This window comes from Orbicella franksi, chromosome 8, assembly GCF_964199315.1.
Source record: "Orbicella franksi chromosome 8, jaOrbFran1.1, whole genome shotgun sequence".
Classification (NCBI taxonomy): domain Eukaryota; kingdom Metazoa; phylum Cnidaria; class Anthozoa; order Scleractinia; family Merulinidae; genus Orbicella; species Orbicella franksi.
The window spans coordinates 11,334,122-11,351,958 of NC_138152.1; the positions used below are offsets into that span (position 1 = coordinate 11,334,122).

General features: G+C 40.0%; 2 protein-coding genes, 1 long non-coding RNA gene and 1 pseudogene across 3 annotated transcripts; all 4 read left to right on the forward strand.

The window, feature by feature from the left end:
- The first annotated feature begins 4,139 nt into the window (after nt 1-4,139).
- Nucleotides 4,140-7,325, forward strand: LOC145495937 (fibroblast growth factor 20-like). The gene is made up of 3 exons (XM_081475537.1): nt 4,140-5,100; nt 6,653-6,753; nt 6,953-7,325. The coding sequence occupies exons 1-3, from the start codon at nt 4,974-4,976 to the stop codon at nt 7,130-7,132; spliced, it is 408 nt and encodes a 135-aa protein (XP_081331663.1). The 5' UTR covers nt 4,140-4,973; the 3' UTR covers nt 7,133-7,325.
- Nucleotides 7,326-8,879: 1,554 nt separating this feature from the next.
- LOC145495939 (fibroblast growth factor 2-like) lies at nt 8,880-11,022 on the forward strand (annotated as a pseudogene).
- A 1,722-nt stretch (nt 11,023-12,744) lies between these two features.
- Nucleotides 12,745-14,423, forward strand: LOC145495946 (uncharacterized). The gene is made up of 2 exons (XR_014050492.1): nt 12,745-12,856; nt 12,961-14,423. It is a non-coding gene; the product is annotated as an uncharacterized LOC145495946 (long non-coding RNA).
- Nucleotides 14,406-17,257, forward strand: LOC145495667 (RAD52 motif-containing protein 1-like). The gene is made up of 5 exons (XM_081475291.1): nt 14,406-14,433; nt 14,517-14,659; nt 15,252-15,374; nt 15,804-15,954; nt 17,148-17,257. The coding sequence occupies exons 1-5, from the start codon at nt 14,406-14,408 to the stop codon at nt 17,255-17,257; spliced, it is 555 nt and encodes a 184-aa protein (XP_081331417.1).
- The last annotated feature ends 580 nt before the right edge of the window (nt 17,258-17,837 follow it).

Below are 17,837 nucleotides of genomic sequence, written 5' to 3' on the forward strand. Positions count from 1 at the left end.
GAGCCCTGCTTGGGGTCATTGTGTTTTTCCAGGGCAAGGCTCTTCACTCTCACAAGGCCTCTCTTCGCTCAGGTGTATAAATGGTTACCGGTAAATTGTTAAGACTAGTAGAAAACGTAGATTAAAGAGTGCGTTCGACTTTTCGTAGGTTTGGTATGTTAAAAAAACAAAAATTATAGGGAAAGTATTTTGCCGGTGCCTGAGCTTTTAGATAGGCGTAAAATTGGTCTCCCTTCAGCAGGGGTGCAAATGAATGAAATGATCTCATAGCACGTGCATACGAGAGGGTATGTTCTCGTTTATACATGTATTATGTGATATTAGTTACGACCGGTCGGTAAAATACATGGACTGCAGTCGGTAGACCGCACTTAGTCCGCAGTCCGCATTTTATACCTGAGTCGGCGTTTTATGCCCAGTCCGTAATGTTTAGTCCGCGTTTTATACCTAAGTTCATGTTTTATACCCAGTCCGTAGTCCGTAGTCTGCAGTCCGCAGTCCGCAGTCAGCAGTCCGCAGTCAGCAGTCCGCAGTCAGCAGTCCGCAGTCAGCAGTCCGCAGTCAGCAGTCCGCAGTCAGCAGTCCGCAGTCCGCAGTCCGCAGTCAGCAGTCCGCAGTCCGCAGTCCGCAGTCAGCAGTCCGCAGTCCGCAGTCCGCAGTCAGCAGTCCGCAGTCAGCAGTCCGCAGTCAGCAGTCCGCAGTCAGCAGTCCGCAGTCAGCAGTCCGCAGTCAGCAGTCAGCAGTCAGCAGTCAGCAGTCAGCAGTCAGCAGTCAGCAGTCAGCAGTCAGCAGTCAGCAGTCAGCAGTCAGCAGTCAGCAGTCAGCAGTCAGCAGTCAGCAGTCAGCAGTCAGCAGTCAGCAGTCAGCAGTCAGCAGTCAGCAGTCCCCAGAGCGTGTTTTATACTGACCGTGTAAATCGACACCAATCATGTTTGTTTTGTCGGTATGCGAGACGACGTGCTTTTATTACCAAAACTAGGGCAATTATTTTGTTTACGAACACGACTTTGAATCGCCTTGGCTTTGGGGTAACTGCTTCAGGGCATTTTCACTTCCGAAACAATGAAACGGAGGACATGTTTGTGTATCAAAGCAATCCTGTGGGAGTTGAAAGCTTTCTTCTGTTTAAACACTTGTCGCGCGTTGGGTTTATGCTACACATTTTGTGCACAGAAATCTAAGCGAGAGACTGAAACTACACATTTCCTCCTTTGATTTATTCAGCAGAAAGCAGCGTTGGTTTTTGTCGAAGAGAAGAGGGTACACAACACGCAGCCAAACTGCATCTTTCTGTTCGTACGTAAAGTCGTACACATTTCGTGAAGACTTTGTCTGCAAGGTTTGTAAATGCCATTAACACTGACTTCGAACTTTAAATAAATAACTTATCCGCTGCAGTCTTCAATGAGCTGCCTCGAAAAGTCTTACACATTTCGTGAAGACATGTCTGCAAGGTTTTCAAATGCCATTAACACTGACTTCGAACTTAAAAATAACCAACTACAGTATCCACTACAGTCTACAATAAGCTGCCTCGACACTCGAAAGTACACAATATCGCGCAACACTCGAAAGAAAGTACATGGATGAACAAAGAGATGACGTCATTTGCCCTGAAAAACTTTTTTTTTGGGTGGGGGATGGGGGCCAAATTAATGTCCCCAGATAGATACATACACAGATCTCGAATTTTCATGCATTACGCGATTAGAACTGCGTTCTGTCGAACCCAACAACTGATTTTCCGAATTAGAAGTTCATGAATGATCTGTATTTCGTGTTAGCTTATGTCGTCTTGATTTGTTTTGCATTGACAGAAATTCTTTGTTTCTGAGTTGAAAAACGAAGTACATTAATATATTCAATCCTTAACGCACGATCTTGAAGCAATACTCAATTTTCCTTTATGATATAAAAGCAATATTCAATATTTATTGTTTCGCTTCAACACCCAGAACTAAAACTAGCGTGGCTTTCTCTTCTGAAACGAAAAATTACGTTACTTCCTCAGGTCCCATTTATATGGTCTCGGATACCCGAGACAACCCTCTTCCCGAGTTACCCTGGCAGAGGTAACTTTTAGCTCATTTCTTTGCAAAATTCAACCAACCGTTTACAAGAGGATGGGCGAGTTGTCTCGTCTCGGCAGGTAGGGTAACCCTGACAAGCGGGACAACTTTTCTTCATATAAACGCTTTGGCTCGCCTAACCGGGACAACTCCTGGCGTGGCGAGTGTCAGGTAATGCCTAGATTTAGGATTTAAAGCAGCAATTCGTATCAAAGAAGTAAAAATTAACTCGGCAAAACCCACTGTGATCGAATGACCGAGGGAAACTCAGAGAAAGAGGGATATTTGCACATTTAATTATTCAATAAGCGTTATGAATAATCATGCGGGGTCAACTTTGACTCGGCCTACAGGGACTACGCTTTCACATATAAACTCTCGATACTGCAGCTGCCTCAGAGAGAGGCTGAAGTTGATCTCCCCTGCCTGAGACCATATCACTGGGTTCTTAGTTTAAGCTTCGGCCGTCAATGAAGTGCTAAGACATTGCTTCCTGACTGAAGAGGGAAGCAAAAAAATGGTGTCAAACAGTTTTGTTCACATTGCTTTTTAGTTTTAAAATAAGATGGCAAAACTGTAGATCGCCGTTTGATTATAAATTACTGCTTTCTCCATTTACTTTTATCAAAATTCACTCACACCGTCTTCCCAGTCCTAACTACTTTATAGAAGAAACGGCTTCGAAAACCAGCTCAGTATTAAACGTTAACCCAGGATTAAAAGTTAACCGAAGTATGTATTAATCTTTTTTTGTATAAAAATGTTTTTCACTGCTTATGCTTTCTATAGATTGAGATTATTCCAATTCAAAACTGAAGGGCAAACAATATGAACAGACAACGTCAGCGACAAGTTGCAAAACAGTTGCAAAACTGAAATTAAAATTTTCGCTAATCCTGGGTTAGCTTAACCGGGCTTCGAACGACCCTGCCCTGGTAATTAACTCGAAAAAGCTTCCCTTAAAGGATTTCAGTCATGGTATTTTGTGTTATTTTGGGCACGTACAAAATTACCTTTAAATTGAATGAAACCTGAAAATACTAGTTTACTAAGGTGAAAAAAGAGATAAGAAATAATAGTAAACCATAAATGAACAAGGATAGTTAAGGAGAGACAAGATTGACACGGATTACAAACGACGAACTTGAAAAATTTTAGGTTAAACTTTTCAAGATGCACAAACCGTGACGTAGCTCCTTTAATCTAGACAATCCATGAACAGGAAACCTCAGCGAAAAAGTACGAAACTGAAATCAAAATTCTCGCTAATCCTAACCCGGCCCTGGTAATTAATTCGAAATAGAGTAATCCAGACAATCTAGTGTGATTAAACCAAGTCCTTCCGATGATCAAAACGTGACAAGTTCCAGTCGAAACAGGAAACAAACAAGCAGAGACAACTGGTTTCAGAACCATCAATTCAGCAGGGTACAGAGGATCAAATTAAATTAAGTGATCCACTCTGCTAAAATAACATAGAGAGACTAAGACGCTTAATGGACCGAGTTCTTTTTCCGCTCCCTGTATTTGTCTCTTCTTGACGGTTTTCAATTTCGACGCTGTGCTCAGCACTTTCCAAATCTCCATTCGCGCAACTTCCCCATTAGTCGCCATGATCGCTATCGGGGAATGTGCGCATGCGCGTGTAAGGGCATAACGGGGCTAAGCTGATAACTGAGAATTAGTCAAACTTTTTAATTACTGATGGCAAAGATCTGAGATCTGCAGAAATTCGTGATAACTGAGAAGTTTTAACCGATAGCCGAGAAATCGCCGAAAATTTAACTGATAAATATGGGTTATTGACCAAGCGTGAGGTCAAGATGGCTGGACAATCATGTTTATAGACCGACACGGAGTCGAGGTAAACTTGCAACAAACGAACGCACTGTGCCATCTTGACCTAAATAGCCAACTGGTCTGCCTCCTGCCAGTTGGGATTTTTAACTATGCTACCTTTATTTGAAATATTTGTTTCCTTTGTTTTACTGGCATGCCTGTAAACTAGCTAAGCTTAGTGCTTGTATAGCTAAGTGCATGGCCACTATAAAAAGATTTACATTACACTTTACATTTTTTTTACATGCCTGGTCAATAAGGGATTTATTATATGGATTTCGGGGAAATTTTTCCTGTGGGACAGAGCGAAAATTCCGAGCGGGTCAAATAGTGCCATCTTGCCCGCTAGGATAGCCAATCACATCACAGTATTTGGTTCATCTTGCCCGCTCACGGAGCTAGCCATTTTTAACAGAGATTTCAGAAAGAAAGAGACCCAAAGGCAAAGCTGTGACGAAGTACTATTACCCAGGCACTCCCATCCTGCTAACGCTTGACATAATGCTTTTATGACGTCACACGGCCTCTGGAGAGCGTCAGATTCGCACATTCCTAACTTATCGCTCAAACCGCTTGTCAAGTCTGAAGTCTCATGCAAATCAGTGTAATGTCATCGATATCAACTCATGTACGATACAGTAAGTGTCCTCTTAAAGTCACAGTCATCTGTGAACTATTTTTACATCTAATTGAAATTCCACCGTCCCAATACTCGCACGCATGACTGATCAACTGATGCAACATGCAAATTAACCACCCTTAAATAAAGCATCAAAAGAAAAGCTTTTATCTCAGACAACGCAGGAAAAGCTCTTAATTGTTTTCCAAGGTACTGTAATTTCCACTAAAGGTTACAGCAAACGGTTGTAGACATACTGGTTAAAACAATTTCGTGGGAAGGCGCCTGGGTTTTTATTTTGGTGATTGAAGTAATGCACAGAAAATGAATTGGGCAGCTTTGACGGCTAAGAGGAATCTGTTAGATTTGCACCAATAAACTTTGCATATTCACCCTTGAAAGTGAAAGGCCCTGCCTGAAACTGTGTACAGATCGCAGCGCCGGCCATGACTTCTCTTCAGCCTACAACAAACGTCTCCCGAAAGACTCAATTGATCTCCCGTCACGGGTTGTTTTTGCGAGTAACAGATGACACAGTTGAGGGGAGTCAACAACGAATCGGTGATGTTTATGGTAAGTTTAATTCTTCTGTTTACTACACACACATGTATCGTACACACTGTACACCAACAGGTCTTAAACAACGAGTGCAATTGTCCCTACTAAGTTCGTTAATGAGAGATCAGAGCTTAAACCAGGATAAACAAATTAGCCCGGCTTCATGGTTTTAAAGTTTTAATTTTCGATCATTTTATGTTTGCCGGTTTGTATTGTTCACAACTTGTGTCGAAGATTCGACGTAAATAACCAGGGGAAAGGAGTTCTCTCTTCATAAAGTCCTTAAGAATTTGTGGAGAATTATGATGACTTGGAAGGTTTGTCTTAATTAGGTGAAAACGCTTTCAACAGGTATACCAGTTTGTGTAAGGCCACATTGATCCTTAATTAGTTTACATCTCGGCCGTCTTTTGGACTGGAAAAGATCACACCGGTTCTGAGAGAGTCACGTGACAATCTTGCAAGACAAGTTAAAGTCGCGTTGTTGCAACGGTGAAAATATTAAGCATCAAATAATGTTTTTTTCAAATGTTAAACATATGTGTTTGTCATTTGCAATATAGTCTGATAGCAATTACGTTATTTTGGTAAACTTCGATTGCTGGGCGCGGCAAAACAATTTTTCAGACGAGTGGTTTCACGAGAAGTTTTGAATTAGTTCATATATAATAATAATAATAATAATAATAATAATAATAATAATAATAAAAAAATCAGTGATCGACTGTAATGTTAAGTGACTTCAAAACGCTCTTATGTCTGGCTTACTGCTACAAACGGCCTGCCCTACAGGGCCTTAGCCAGAAAGTGAGGTAATGTCTGTGGTCAAATTCTTTTCCTAGGTATTTAGCAATTTGCAGTTTCCCCCTTTAAAAGAAAAACAACCAAAAGGAAAAAAAAAGGCTAAAGCAAGTGCTTCGGTTTGCCTAACACCGGCTACGTCCCTGACCTACCTTACGTCAAAGACTCGGCCAATTAATTAGAGACATGAGACTTTGATCTATATCTTGATATCTTGCGAGAGGTGAATTGAGGGGCGTGAAAAGTTTTTCGGGTCGACGGATTTGGCCGCTTGTGCACTGATCCTCTTACCACATTTTGACGTCATCTGTGATCTATTACTGAACAGACGCACGGCAACATATCATGGACTCTATTTGTTTTATATTTTTATATAATAAATAAACATTTTATAAGAAAACACCGCGCAGAAGCAGTACCAAAGATTTTCTTGCTAAGATTTGAGCTTGTAGCGCTTGGTGTATGTTTCATAAATGTTCTCATTTTTCAAGGGTGTTTTCAACACGCTAAGCAATTTCTTTGGCAACTTAATTGTATCGCAAAAGAATTTTGAGAAGAGTTTGCTTGTCTGACAGCGCTTTGAGTTAAAGATCAAGATAAACTTTTAGATCTCGTTGCATTGGAAAGCTAGCATAGATGTACACACATAAGCTGCCAAACGGGGTCGCGCTGAAGTACACACAAGTTTACCAACTTACATTTATCTTTGACTTCGTTTTGCCAGAGCCGTTGACAGAGAAATGTTCATTCTAAAATTGATTTGCAGCTACCCTTGAAATGATATCTGTTGCGCCAGGGGAAATTGTGTTACGAGAAGTATCTAATAGATATATCGGGATGGACAGTAAAGGAAACCTCTTGACCTACGTAAGTATCAATGATGTCACTGATTAATGCCAATGAGGATTTAGTCATACACGCACGCAACGCGCGCGAATTAATGCACACGCGCGCGGTCACCCAGCCTCCCTTTCCTTGTTTCTTCCTTCCTTCACTTACGTGCTCGCTCCCTCGCTCCATCGAACCTAGATCATTTAACGTACCCTATGTCCTTAACTTTTAACAGTGCTCCTTGGTGGAAGATTGTTTTTTTAAAGAACATCATAACACGAATGGCTACAGTTCATTTGAGTCCAAGCCTCACGCAGGCTGGTTCCTTGCACTGACAAACGATGGCAGAGCAAAGTCTGGGTCCAAAGCTGCATCCGGCCAGAGATCCGTGGAATTTTTATCAAGAAGAGTTTAATCTGTTAATGGATTTTCCGCTGGATACTAAATTCTTGATGCATTTGATAATGCTAATAGCGCAATAACTTTATTTTAGTTGGACTAGAGTGTAAGTAAAATAGATGATATTCATGGGCGGATCCAGAATTTTTCTTAGGAGGGGTGCGTCACTAAGGAATGGCGTAACTGAGTTGTCAGGTAAACAAATTTTAAAAGCGAATACGAAGGGGTCTTCATCTCAGGCGGGGGGGGGGGGGAGGGAAATTGTTCACGACTTGCACCCTCCCCCTAGATCCACCCTTGGTATTTGAAGAAGTTCTAAGGTATTATTATATTATAAGAGGGTTTGATTTAATCTGTAGAACAGCACGTGACAAAATGCAAAAATCCTTTAGCAAGGGAAGATGATAAATCGTGAGAGCGATAGAAGTGGATTAAAGTAAAGACAGTCATGGAAGTACGAATCTGTATTTTTCGAAACAATCTTATTGCGCAGTAGATTTCGCATTTCTCCGCATTGTTCTGAGTGAAAGCAAGAGAATATAATGTCTTGGCAAAAACTATATTTTGAAAGCTGAATGGAAATCGAATTCATTCCTTGTGTTAAAGTGAATTTCCACTCTTGCGTAACGTAAACGGGTTGAATATTCGTTTCTAAAATAAAATATACAAATATTATATTAAGGTGTGCCATGTTTATTTTGAGACAAATTTGGCCTCGTTTTTGAAACGAGACTGAAAGTTTTTCCTTTCCAACAATGACCTCCACCTTCCAATTATTGAGAACGGGGTAAATAATATATTTAGTTATTTGCAACGGTATTTGAAACTTTGCAAACCCTGCCTGATTTTACTTATTTGCTGAAAAGGTTCTTGTATTTTTTTTTTGTAAAATTCATATTTACAGTAGAGTTTTTACTTTCCTATCATCTCATTTAACATATACTTCCTTTTCCCATTACTCACGCATTTTTCAGTTTCCAAAAAGAGGCGTTCATAGCATGTAGAAGAAGCCCAATATGAAATTACAATGACAAGTCCTTTACATGTAATTGTCGTCTTAAAACTTAAAGGAAGGAAACTTCGACTTTTATTCAAAAATAGGGCTGCGTTTGTAAAACGAGACACTAAAAGGAAATACCCACGTCTCAAGGTAGCCACCTCCACCGATAACTTACATATAAGAAAATATTTGATGATACACAAAGGCCATCAGTAAGCGTTAATAATTGGACAATATCCCTAGGTTTTCTATGAGCTCCTTGTCGACGAGGCCCAGCCAGTTGACTTTCGCTCATACTTCATGAGCGGTCAGGAAATTTTTTTTCTTAGGTATCGTTTAAGGAAAAGTTTCCCTTTCAAAATGTCGTGTGTGCGATCGTGCCCTGTTGTCATATAAAGAGTTGTTGTCGAGGGCTCATAGACTATAGCCATAGTTTTTGCGCCGAGCTTCATTTTGAAACAGAGGCAAAGAGCAGCTCATTTTGAAACAGAGGCAAAAGTCATATCCCGTCTCGGCACCAGGGAATTCTCACTGTCGAGGTCTAAGACGGCGTCTCAAATGCTAAGCACGTCAGTGTAAGTTTGGTACCAACAGGGATGCGAGATTGTTCTTCAATAAGCTACCGCTGGCCAAAAGAGACGATGTAGAAGATAAAATCACGTGCCGTTCCAAACAAAAAGAAAATGCAAAGGGAATTGACTGGGTGAGTGAAACGAAATTCTTTTAACTTGGTAGGCGTCAATCACGAGTAATCGAGGTGTGCAATAAAGTTAGACTAGTACACGCAAAATATCTTCAGTGTATCGCAAATCCACTTACAACAACAACAAACGACATGGTTCATTTCACGCCCAACACGTCGTCACTGAAGCATTTAAAATGCAGTCATGGCTTCTATCTCAGAGTAAACGAGAACAGCGTAGAGGGAAGCCGGGACGAAAATGATATTTACAGTGAGTAGAAAAATTTATTTCGCTAATTATAATGTAACGTATAACTTACAAAATGCCTGCGTGCTACGTTCGCGCCTAAGAATTATAACCCAGCCACAACTTAAGTGAAACGTTTCCTTCGCATTTTTTACCATTTATTTCCGAGAGCGATCATTTTCTAATTTCTCTTTACGATGTTGATACCTTGTTAAGTAGGCAGGTGAGGAGATCATAAAGCGAGGAAGGGTTGTCACCTTCATATAGAGCGATATTCTCTAAACTTGCATTAAAGGAAATGCGTAATAGTCAGTTAGGAGTATAACTTCTTTAAGTCTACATGGCTTTAAGCAGTTTTCAGTTTCAAGAAATCGAGATTTGCATTCGAAAAGGCCGAGTGTCAATGAAAAAATGTATTTTTGATGTGAACTTCACTGAGTTACAACGTCTTGAAACTAAAAGAAAAGGAATTCTGACTGTTACTGAAAATATAGCATTGTCTACGTGTAGCCAGACACGGAAAAGAAAAACTCAATGACGGTGATGAACTTTATTTTTTGACCAATTGATTGTCGGCCAGTTTTCCGCTTTCAATGTTAATTTAGATAATTTGGTGGAACGTCAAAATCGTAATTCGTTGTTGATGATTTTCACTTTTTGTAATTCGCCGTACATTGCGCTGTTCTTTTAAATGGAATACTTGGAAGGCGATCTTAAATAAATTGGGTAGTCCCGTTATAATATTGGGTTCCCTGTGTGCACTTGTCTACACTGCACTCGTGTCCTTTGGTAGCTTTATTATACAGTTACAATATTAAAGTGTATCGATGCTTCGCACAAAGTCATCAGAAAATGAAAAAAACTAGCTAGACAAATATTCTATCACTGACTACGGTGATTAATTTAGGTTTTTCACTTTCCCACCAACGATGCCCAACTGTTTTAAGACGTTAACTTAGCTTGAGCCTGCGATCCAATCGAAAACCAGTACTTGTTTTTATAGGCGTCAATTGACCATAACCTGAATGTCAATATCAAAGATGTACGCTGTAAACCAAGGCTGCATGTTTCGGTCAACTTATTAGCAAGAGTATGGCCGCCATGTTGCGTAGTGGTCGTTGTCTTAACTTTGTTGACGCTTAAAAGAAACCTGCAGCACTAGCATTCCATTCAAAACCGAACTAACACTGTACTTAGGCAACAGGTCCCAGTTGTTCCATAATATACAAACAGGAATCAGTAAAACAATGACAGTTGTGGCCCAGCAGCAGCTGCTATTTCTTGTGTTTCTTTGTCAATAGTTTTTCTTGTAATGGAGTTCGTCGAGGTCGGTGTGGTCATGATAAAAGGAAAGCTGCAGGAAAGTACATTGCGATGGGTGCAAACGGAGAGTTATATACCACAGTAAGTAAGAACTGTCTGGTTTTGAATTGAATTGCCTAGAAGACAATATATAGTGTTCGGAATAACCGGGTAGAGACTCAAAAGCAATATCATTGATAAGGGTGGAATTAGAAGGTACTAGTTTTTTTTTCTTTATACTCTTTGAGTCTTGATCTTGCTCCACTCAATCCTATTACATTACTTTTTTTGTGGTAACTCTTTTTAAAATTCAACAGACCTCCTCATCTCGGCCAGAATGTGTCTTCAAAGAGATTTGTGGGACCGAGTGCACTTCGTATCAATCCATGCTCAATCCTGACTGGTATCTAGCGCTGACGAAACAAGGCGAGGCAAAGCCTGGGCCCAAAACAAAACGCGGTCAGAGGGCTGTTACTTTCAGGAAAGAATCTTTGCTCTAAGATGATTGGACAGCGACTGATTCACAAAGTTGTCTAACTTGTAAAGAATAAAAGATATAAACGTAAGCGTGCTAGATCTAATAAGGCGAACATAAGGATTCCCTTTAGCACCCTTCTTCCAATACGCGCTCCCTAGATGAATGCCGTTTTTTTTTAATAAGCACCCCTATTCCAATAAGCCCCCCATGACGAAAGTGACATTCAAGACAGGGTTATAGAATAGGCTAATTAGACCAGTGAATTATGTCTGCGCTCCTGTCTGAACGTAATATAGCCTGCGTGACAGGCGTTCAATGGTGAAGGAGAGGGAGTGGGGTTGGGGGAGTGTTCGAGCAACGATCGCTGAATATCCTGAAAGACAATTCTATTTTGCTCAGCCGAAATGTGGTAGCAGTTGTGATTTACGGTATTCTGTCTTTTCTCTACCTGCTCACGGTTTACGCCGTACTCTCTGTGACAGATGAGAATTTTTTCCTACATTCATTCCCTTGTTTTAAACTTAGATGATAATAATAATAATAATAATAGTAACAACAACAACAACAACAACAACAACAACAATAATAATAATAATAATAATATATCTAAACGCCATCTTGCTGGACAAAACATATTTTCTGTGGACAAGATTTTCAATGAGGCTTTGAAACATTTGCAATAGTCGTTTGAATTTTTCTGGCATATGTTTTCTCCCTTGTCAAATTTTATTTTGCATTAGTCGTCGCGATCCAGTACCCCAATATCCTCTAGCGCGACGCAGATCGCGTGGACAACGTGTCCATCGATATATATCTGGTGTTCCAGCGCTGATTGACTGATTTCTGACAACTCGCTCAGCGTCGCATCAGTGGAGTTTCTTGGGCTCTAAGTGATGCGGGCAGGTTCTTCTTCCTTTTTTCATTTCCTATTTTCTTTCCCATGAAGAGCCTCGTAGTCTATGGGTAGCTGTGTAACTCATGTCTGGCTCAGTTATAGCCCTCAGTTATAAATGCTATATAGGGTAATCACTCACTCGTCCTCTTAACCCTTTGTGAGGCATAAGCTCGCAACTTTCCTAAGCTTATTCCTACGGTCCTCTTTCTTCCTCCCTTGGTTTTTCTCGAGGAAGAGAGAGGGTTCTGAAAACGAGGTTGCATTTTTCGATCTTTTGCCGCTTTCCACATTTCTGGTCATGTAAGGCCTGTCTCATCTCAATTTCGAGAGTTCTCCGCCATGATGTTTTTGGTCTCCCTAGGGTTTCACCTGACGTAGGGCCTCATTTTGCGTTTTATACGCTCTTGGGACAATTGAATATGAGCAAGTCTGTATACAGTAGTAAAAGGTACACATAGCCCTCCATTGCAATATCGGGCCCGGCTGCTCAAAGTTTGATCCTGGGGGTATCCTTGAATGACCTTCACTGGTTTTCTTTGGCACTATACATTTCACTTTGACTACTCTAAGCTCCACAAAACAATGACATTGAAAAACATTAAAACCCCGATTAAATTTCAATTCTGGGTCATTTTGCGCTCAAGGTGAGTCCCTAGTAAAAGACCCGGCCATAGATTTCCGATGAAATTTGGTTGTTACAGGACAAGGAGATATCAAAAGCGTTGTAAAAAGAGGGGTCACCGTGCTTGTTTTCATGCCACAATGCTGACAAATACGGTTATTTAGGTGACTTTTGGTAATCTCCGTGCGCAACAAATAAGAGTTTGAGGCGCTAATGACGCGAAAATCGTGCACAGTAGGGATGCGCAATGCAATACTGAGAAATCACCTAAAAAATTATTTTCCTTCAAGCCCAAGGTATATAGAAAACCACTATATGATTGATACACCACGAGGCAATTTCTTTACTAAAATACAGCTGAGTGATCCGACGATACGCGGGAGCGCGCGGGAAGTTCAAAACAAACATGGCGGACTCATCAGTAGAACTTATCGAGTTTTTTCGTCCTCATAAGAATGAAGTTAATCTCTATGTCACCAACATTTCAAGACGGCTGGAGAAAGAAGTGGTACAAGTAAGGATTTCTTTGTGTATAATAAGATGCTTTGCCATATAATATAGACAATAATGGTGTACAACTTGACTAAATAATAAGAATTGTCGTTTTCAATGATTCAGGTGAAACTGCTTGAAATATTCTCCCAGTTTGGATTGGTGTATGAAGTACAAGTGATCGATTCATCAGATAGTTCAGAAGGTAACTTATTTTTCTTGTTCTAATTTTCTGATTGTAGGAACTCTTTTTAACGTCAGAACTGTGAACACTGAAGACTTGGATACTTTAACAAATTGACGTCAGTTTTTTATGTGTCTGTCCTCTCTTTGATGATAAATTTCGTCATAACATTGTGAAAGTTTACTGCGGAGCCACACGCCGAGGCGAGTGGTTCCACAGCCACTTTGACAATGTTATGCAATTTATCAGCAATAAGAGGACAGACACATAAAAAACTGACCGTCTGTACTCCCATTGATGATAAAAATGAGCCAATCAGCGTGCGAGAAATTAGACAGTTATTGTGAAAAAAGGTTGACCGATTGGAAGCAATTCTATGGGCCATTCCATTTTTATCTGCAGTTCCCCTCTATTGATGACCTAGGAAATCAGGGAGGGAGGGGGGAGTCTTCAAAGGCCATTTCTGAGATGGCAACAGTGTTGGGATCTTTGGTCTTTAATAAATTCTGAAGGGGGGAGTGTGTCTGAACTTTGGTCTTCCCTTCTTGGGGAGTAAAAAGTTTACTTTTCTGAGGGGGTAAAATTAAAAAGTCCTCAATAGGGATAGGGGGTGGAGGGGTGGAGGGGTGGAGGTGTGGACATTAAATGGAGTGGCCCTATACAGTAAGCTTATTAATTTTTTTTAGGTGATTACATGATTTCGACTACAATTTGCTCAGCATAAGCACTTGAAATTTAAAGGAGGCATTTCAGAGCCATTTTAAATGTCAGAAAATTTTGAGGTTTTCACTCTAACAGCAACTGCTAAATAATGGAAATGATAAACCCATTAAAGAATAATAAGTATTGCTAGAGCCAGAAGCCTATCACCTAGTCTAGGTGATATGCTTCTGCTAGAACCCACTACCAGTCTGTCTGTTTAAGTGTTTTGCCTTAGCCGAACGAGCTACAACCATGGTCTAAACTAGTTGTGACAAAAAATATATTGAAAAAATATTATCATTTTTCCATTTGTACTGAGTAGATTCCAAAATGTCGTTAAATAAATGGAGCCTTTACCCCTCCCCTCCTGTAATGTTTGTAATCATGTTTTTTTTTTTTGGTGAGGATGGGAATAACACAAGAACTTTATCCTTTGGTTTTGAGACCAATAAAACAACATTGAATGGAGGTAGTGGGGGACTACAGTGTGGTTTGATTACATTATGGTATCACATGCAATTAGAACATTGATGATACTATCTCGACAGTTTTTTGCAGGGTTGTAGGTGTAGCTAAGTGCATTGACCACTATAAACATAATTTCAACGTGTGAATTTGTTTTAAACTGTCGTAAGAAGCCAACTTGGGATGATTCATTTTTAATCTGATTACTTCCCCACCATGCATGAGAAGGAATCTTATCAAGGCTGCATGTAATAAACTAAAGTCAAAAAGTTGATTATTACTTAACTGAGTGATTATCTAATAACATGAAAATTATCATTTTTGCCATCAGCTCCTGAGGAGTCCACTGTGAATTGTTCCGAGTTGAACTACAGTTCTCTATATGCCTTTGTCAAGTTTTATTCAGCAAGGGCAGCAAAAAAGGCAAAAGAAAGAATAAGTGGAAAGAGACTTTTAGGAGGCCAATTTTTAAAGGTCAGTTTTAGTTTTCCCTTGTGGCAGAGTTCTCATGGCAATAATGTTCTTCACCAACTGTTGCATAATTTTGAGGCCAGGCCCAGGTTGTTTGAAAGGTGGATAGTGCTATCCATGAGGTAAATTGATATGCAGTGGATAAGTGTTAACAAAACCAACCACGATATCCACCGGATAGTGATTCATCTGGTGGATAGCGTTATCAACATTTCGAACAACCCGGGCCAGAGGGCTTGTGTGCTGGACTTCAGATCAAGTTATTTCCGTTTGAGCCCTAGTCAGGGACATTGTGTTGTATCCTTGAGCAAGACACTTAACTCTCACAGTGATTCCCTCTACATAGATTAGATCTACTTGTACAAATAGGTACAGGTGATTTTAATGCCATAAGGGGTGGGGGTGAGTAAACCCTCTGATTGACATACTGTCCCATCAGGGAGGTGTCAAAATACTCCTGAGCACTTAATGCTACAGAAACCAGGATGTGCTCTGCTGGTAATTGGGCCTCTAGGTCTGATGCAGAGTTTTTTACCTGTGTTCGGTGTTATCTGAGTTAGCTTTAAGAATTTATTAGTTGGCATTGTTTATACAGGTCCAGTTTGCTCAACGGAAAAAGTTCACAGAAGTTGTTCGACACCCTTTGTACATGGCAAAGTGTACAGTGCTTGCTAATCATTACTTTGGATTTAATGGATGGTCAACAAAAATTGTTCCGGTAATGAAATCTTCCTGTCTTCATTTTGTTATGGTAACTCAGAAGTGCTGATTATTTTTTTTTTTTTTCTTTGAGCTTTAAAATTAATAACATCATTAAATCTTTTGTTTAGGGTAGATTACCTACATAATAACTTTGCTAATTACTGGCTACTAAGGTCAATTATCTGAATTTGTAAAATAAAGTCATTTTTAATGTTAAAATTCTGATGTATGATTTCTGAATTTGTGTGAATTTGGGTTTTCTGAGAGAACCTCAGTCAAGTCTAAACACTGCCATTTGGGTAATATGGGTCACCACAATGTGTTATCAGTGCAGGCACTTACTGTAACTCTTCACGTGAGGAGCCACTCCCCTTCATGTAACAGAAACATGCAAAAGAAATATTATTGTTCATCTGACAGGTTTTTACTGTTGCACTTTTTTCAGCTAGAGAGGCTGGAGAATAAAATTGATAACAGTGATAGTCAGGAAAAGAACAATTCTTTGTATAGATGTGTGGTTAGACTGGAGATTAAAGATTGTGAATTCTTTTGTGACGGCACTGGGCATGGTGGAGATCAAGACACGATACAGCAAGGTTAGTACAGATTGATGGGCTAAAGTGTCAACACTGATATTTTTAATTCAAACAGTGGCTTGAGGACATTCACCTGAATTGTTTCTGCGCATCCTTACTGCGCGGGAAAATTCACACTCCACATCATGCAAATGTGCGCTAAGTAATAAAATGAACAATAATATGGCAGATGGCCATTGCTATGGACTTAATGATCTTGGATGTTCAGTGACCCCTATTTTTCCTTTGATAGATCATTTCCTCTACCGATTTTCTATGTTAAGCAAAAAAATGAAGAAAATCTTTCTATTAAAAGTTTGGATTTTTTGCAAACTGCACCATCAAATTCTGTTCTTTTTAGCTCTTTGTTTACCTGTGCAGCGGTTTCAAATGCCCCTTGAAGGGTTAAGTTTTGTGAAAAGGTTGGCAACATTTGGAATTATTTATGCAACAGACCCACTTTTACAAAATATGTCCGAGATCGTTTGCCTCCGTTGACTCACCTTCGATAGTTTTAAAGTTCTATAAACCCCCTGTGGTCGATACTGAATTGTGTGCGCCAATTTTTCAAAATCACGGTAGTTTTCCACAGGCTTCATCTCTGAAATGAAGTTGCTGATCCCTGATTTTTTGGCATTTCTGACACAGGTAACTCATTATCTGATTGCAGTAAAAATTTCAAAAAAATCTATTGACTGGAAAATGTTTGCACGAACGTCCTTAAGCAATGGTATCATAATCTGTCAATAGAGCAATTGTGAGAGTCTTCCGTGTGGGAGGTGCGGTGGCCTCATGGTTAGTGCGCTTGTCTCCAGATTGAGCAGTCCAGGTTCGAGCCCTGGCTGGGGACATTGTGTTGTGTTCTTGGGCAAGACAGTTTACTCTCACAGTGCCTCTCTCCACCCAGGTGTAAAAATGGGTACCGGCAAACTTAATGCTGGGGGTAACCCTGCAATGGACTAGCACCCCATCCAGGGGCGAGTAGAAATACTCCTAGTTGCTTCATGCCACAGAAACAGGGATAAAGCTCTGGCCTGGTGGGCCACTTGGCTTGTATGCAGACTTACCTTACCTTACTTACCTTCCGTGTGGAAAGAAATATGTGTCCGATAGCCCAGGGCCAGTAGGTTTCTTTTGGAAACTTTTTGAGGAAATTAAGATTATATATCTGACTTTTCAACTTTCAAATTCCTGGTAAATTTTATGGTTCACAGAAAAAGACCCCGCCAAAAGACTTGAATTGCTTGGATATGCCAAGAAACTGGCCCACAGACATGCACATATAATAATCACTCTTCTAAATGCATTTTCATATGGCATATGAAAATGCATTTAGAAGAGTGATTATTATATCTTTGGACAATGGCAAAGTTGGAGTACAGATAAACCAACAAGACATGCCTGATTGCAGTTTTGATGAACCTGCAGAGGATGGAACAGTTCATGTAGACCATATTGAAGAAATGCCTGTCAGTGATTCAGATGAAGAACACAATACACCATTAGAACTTCAGAATACAAGTAACTCTTCACTTGCTTGTAATGGTGTTGAAAGCTGAAATTGAACTTAATGAACCTGGAGAGGAAGGAACAGTTCTTGTAAACAATATTGAAGAAATGCCTGTCAGTGATTCAGATGAGGAACACAATGCACCATTAGAACTTCAGAATACAAGGAACTCTTCACTTGCTTGTAATGGTGTTGAAAGCTGAAATTGTACTTAATGAACCTGTAGAGGATGGAATAGTTCATGTAAACCATATTGAAGAAATGCCTGTCAGTGATTCTGATGAGAAACACAATACACCAATAGGACTTCAGAATACAAGTAACTCTTCACTTGTAATGGTGTTGAAAGCTAAAATTGCACTTAATGAACCTGGAGAGGAAGGAACAGTTCATG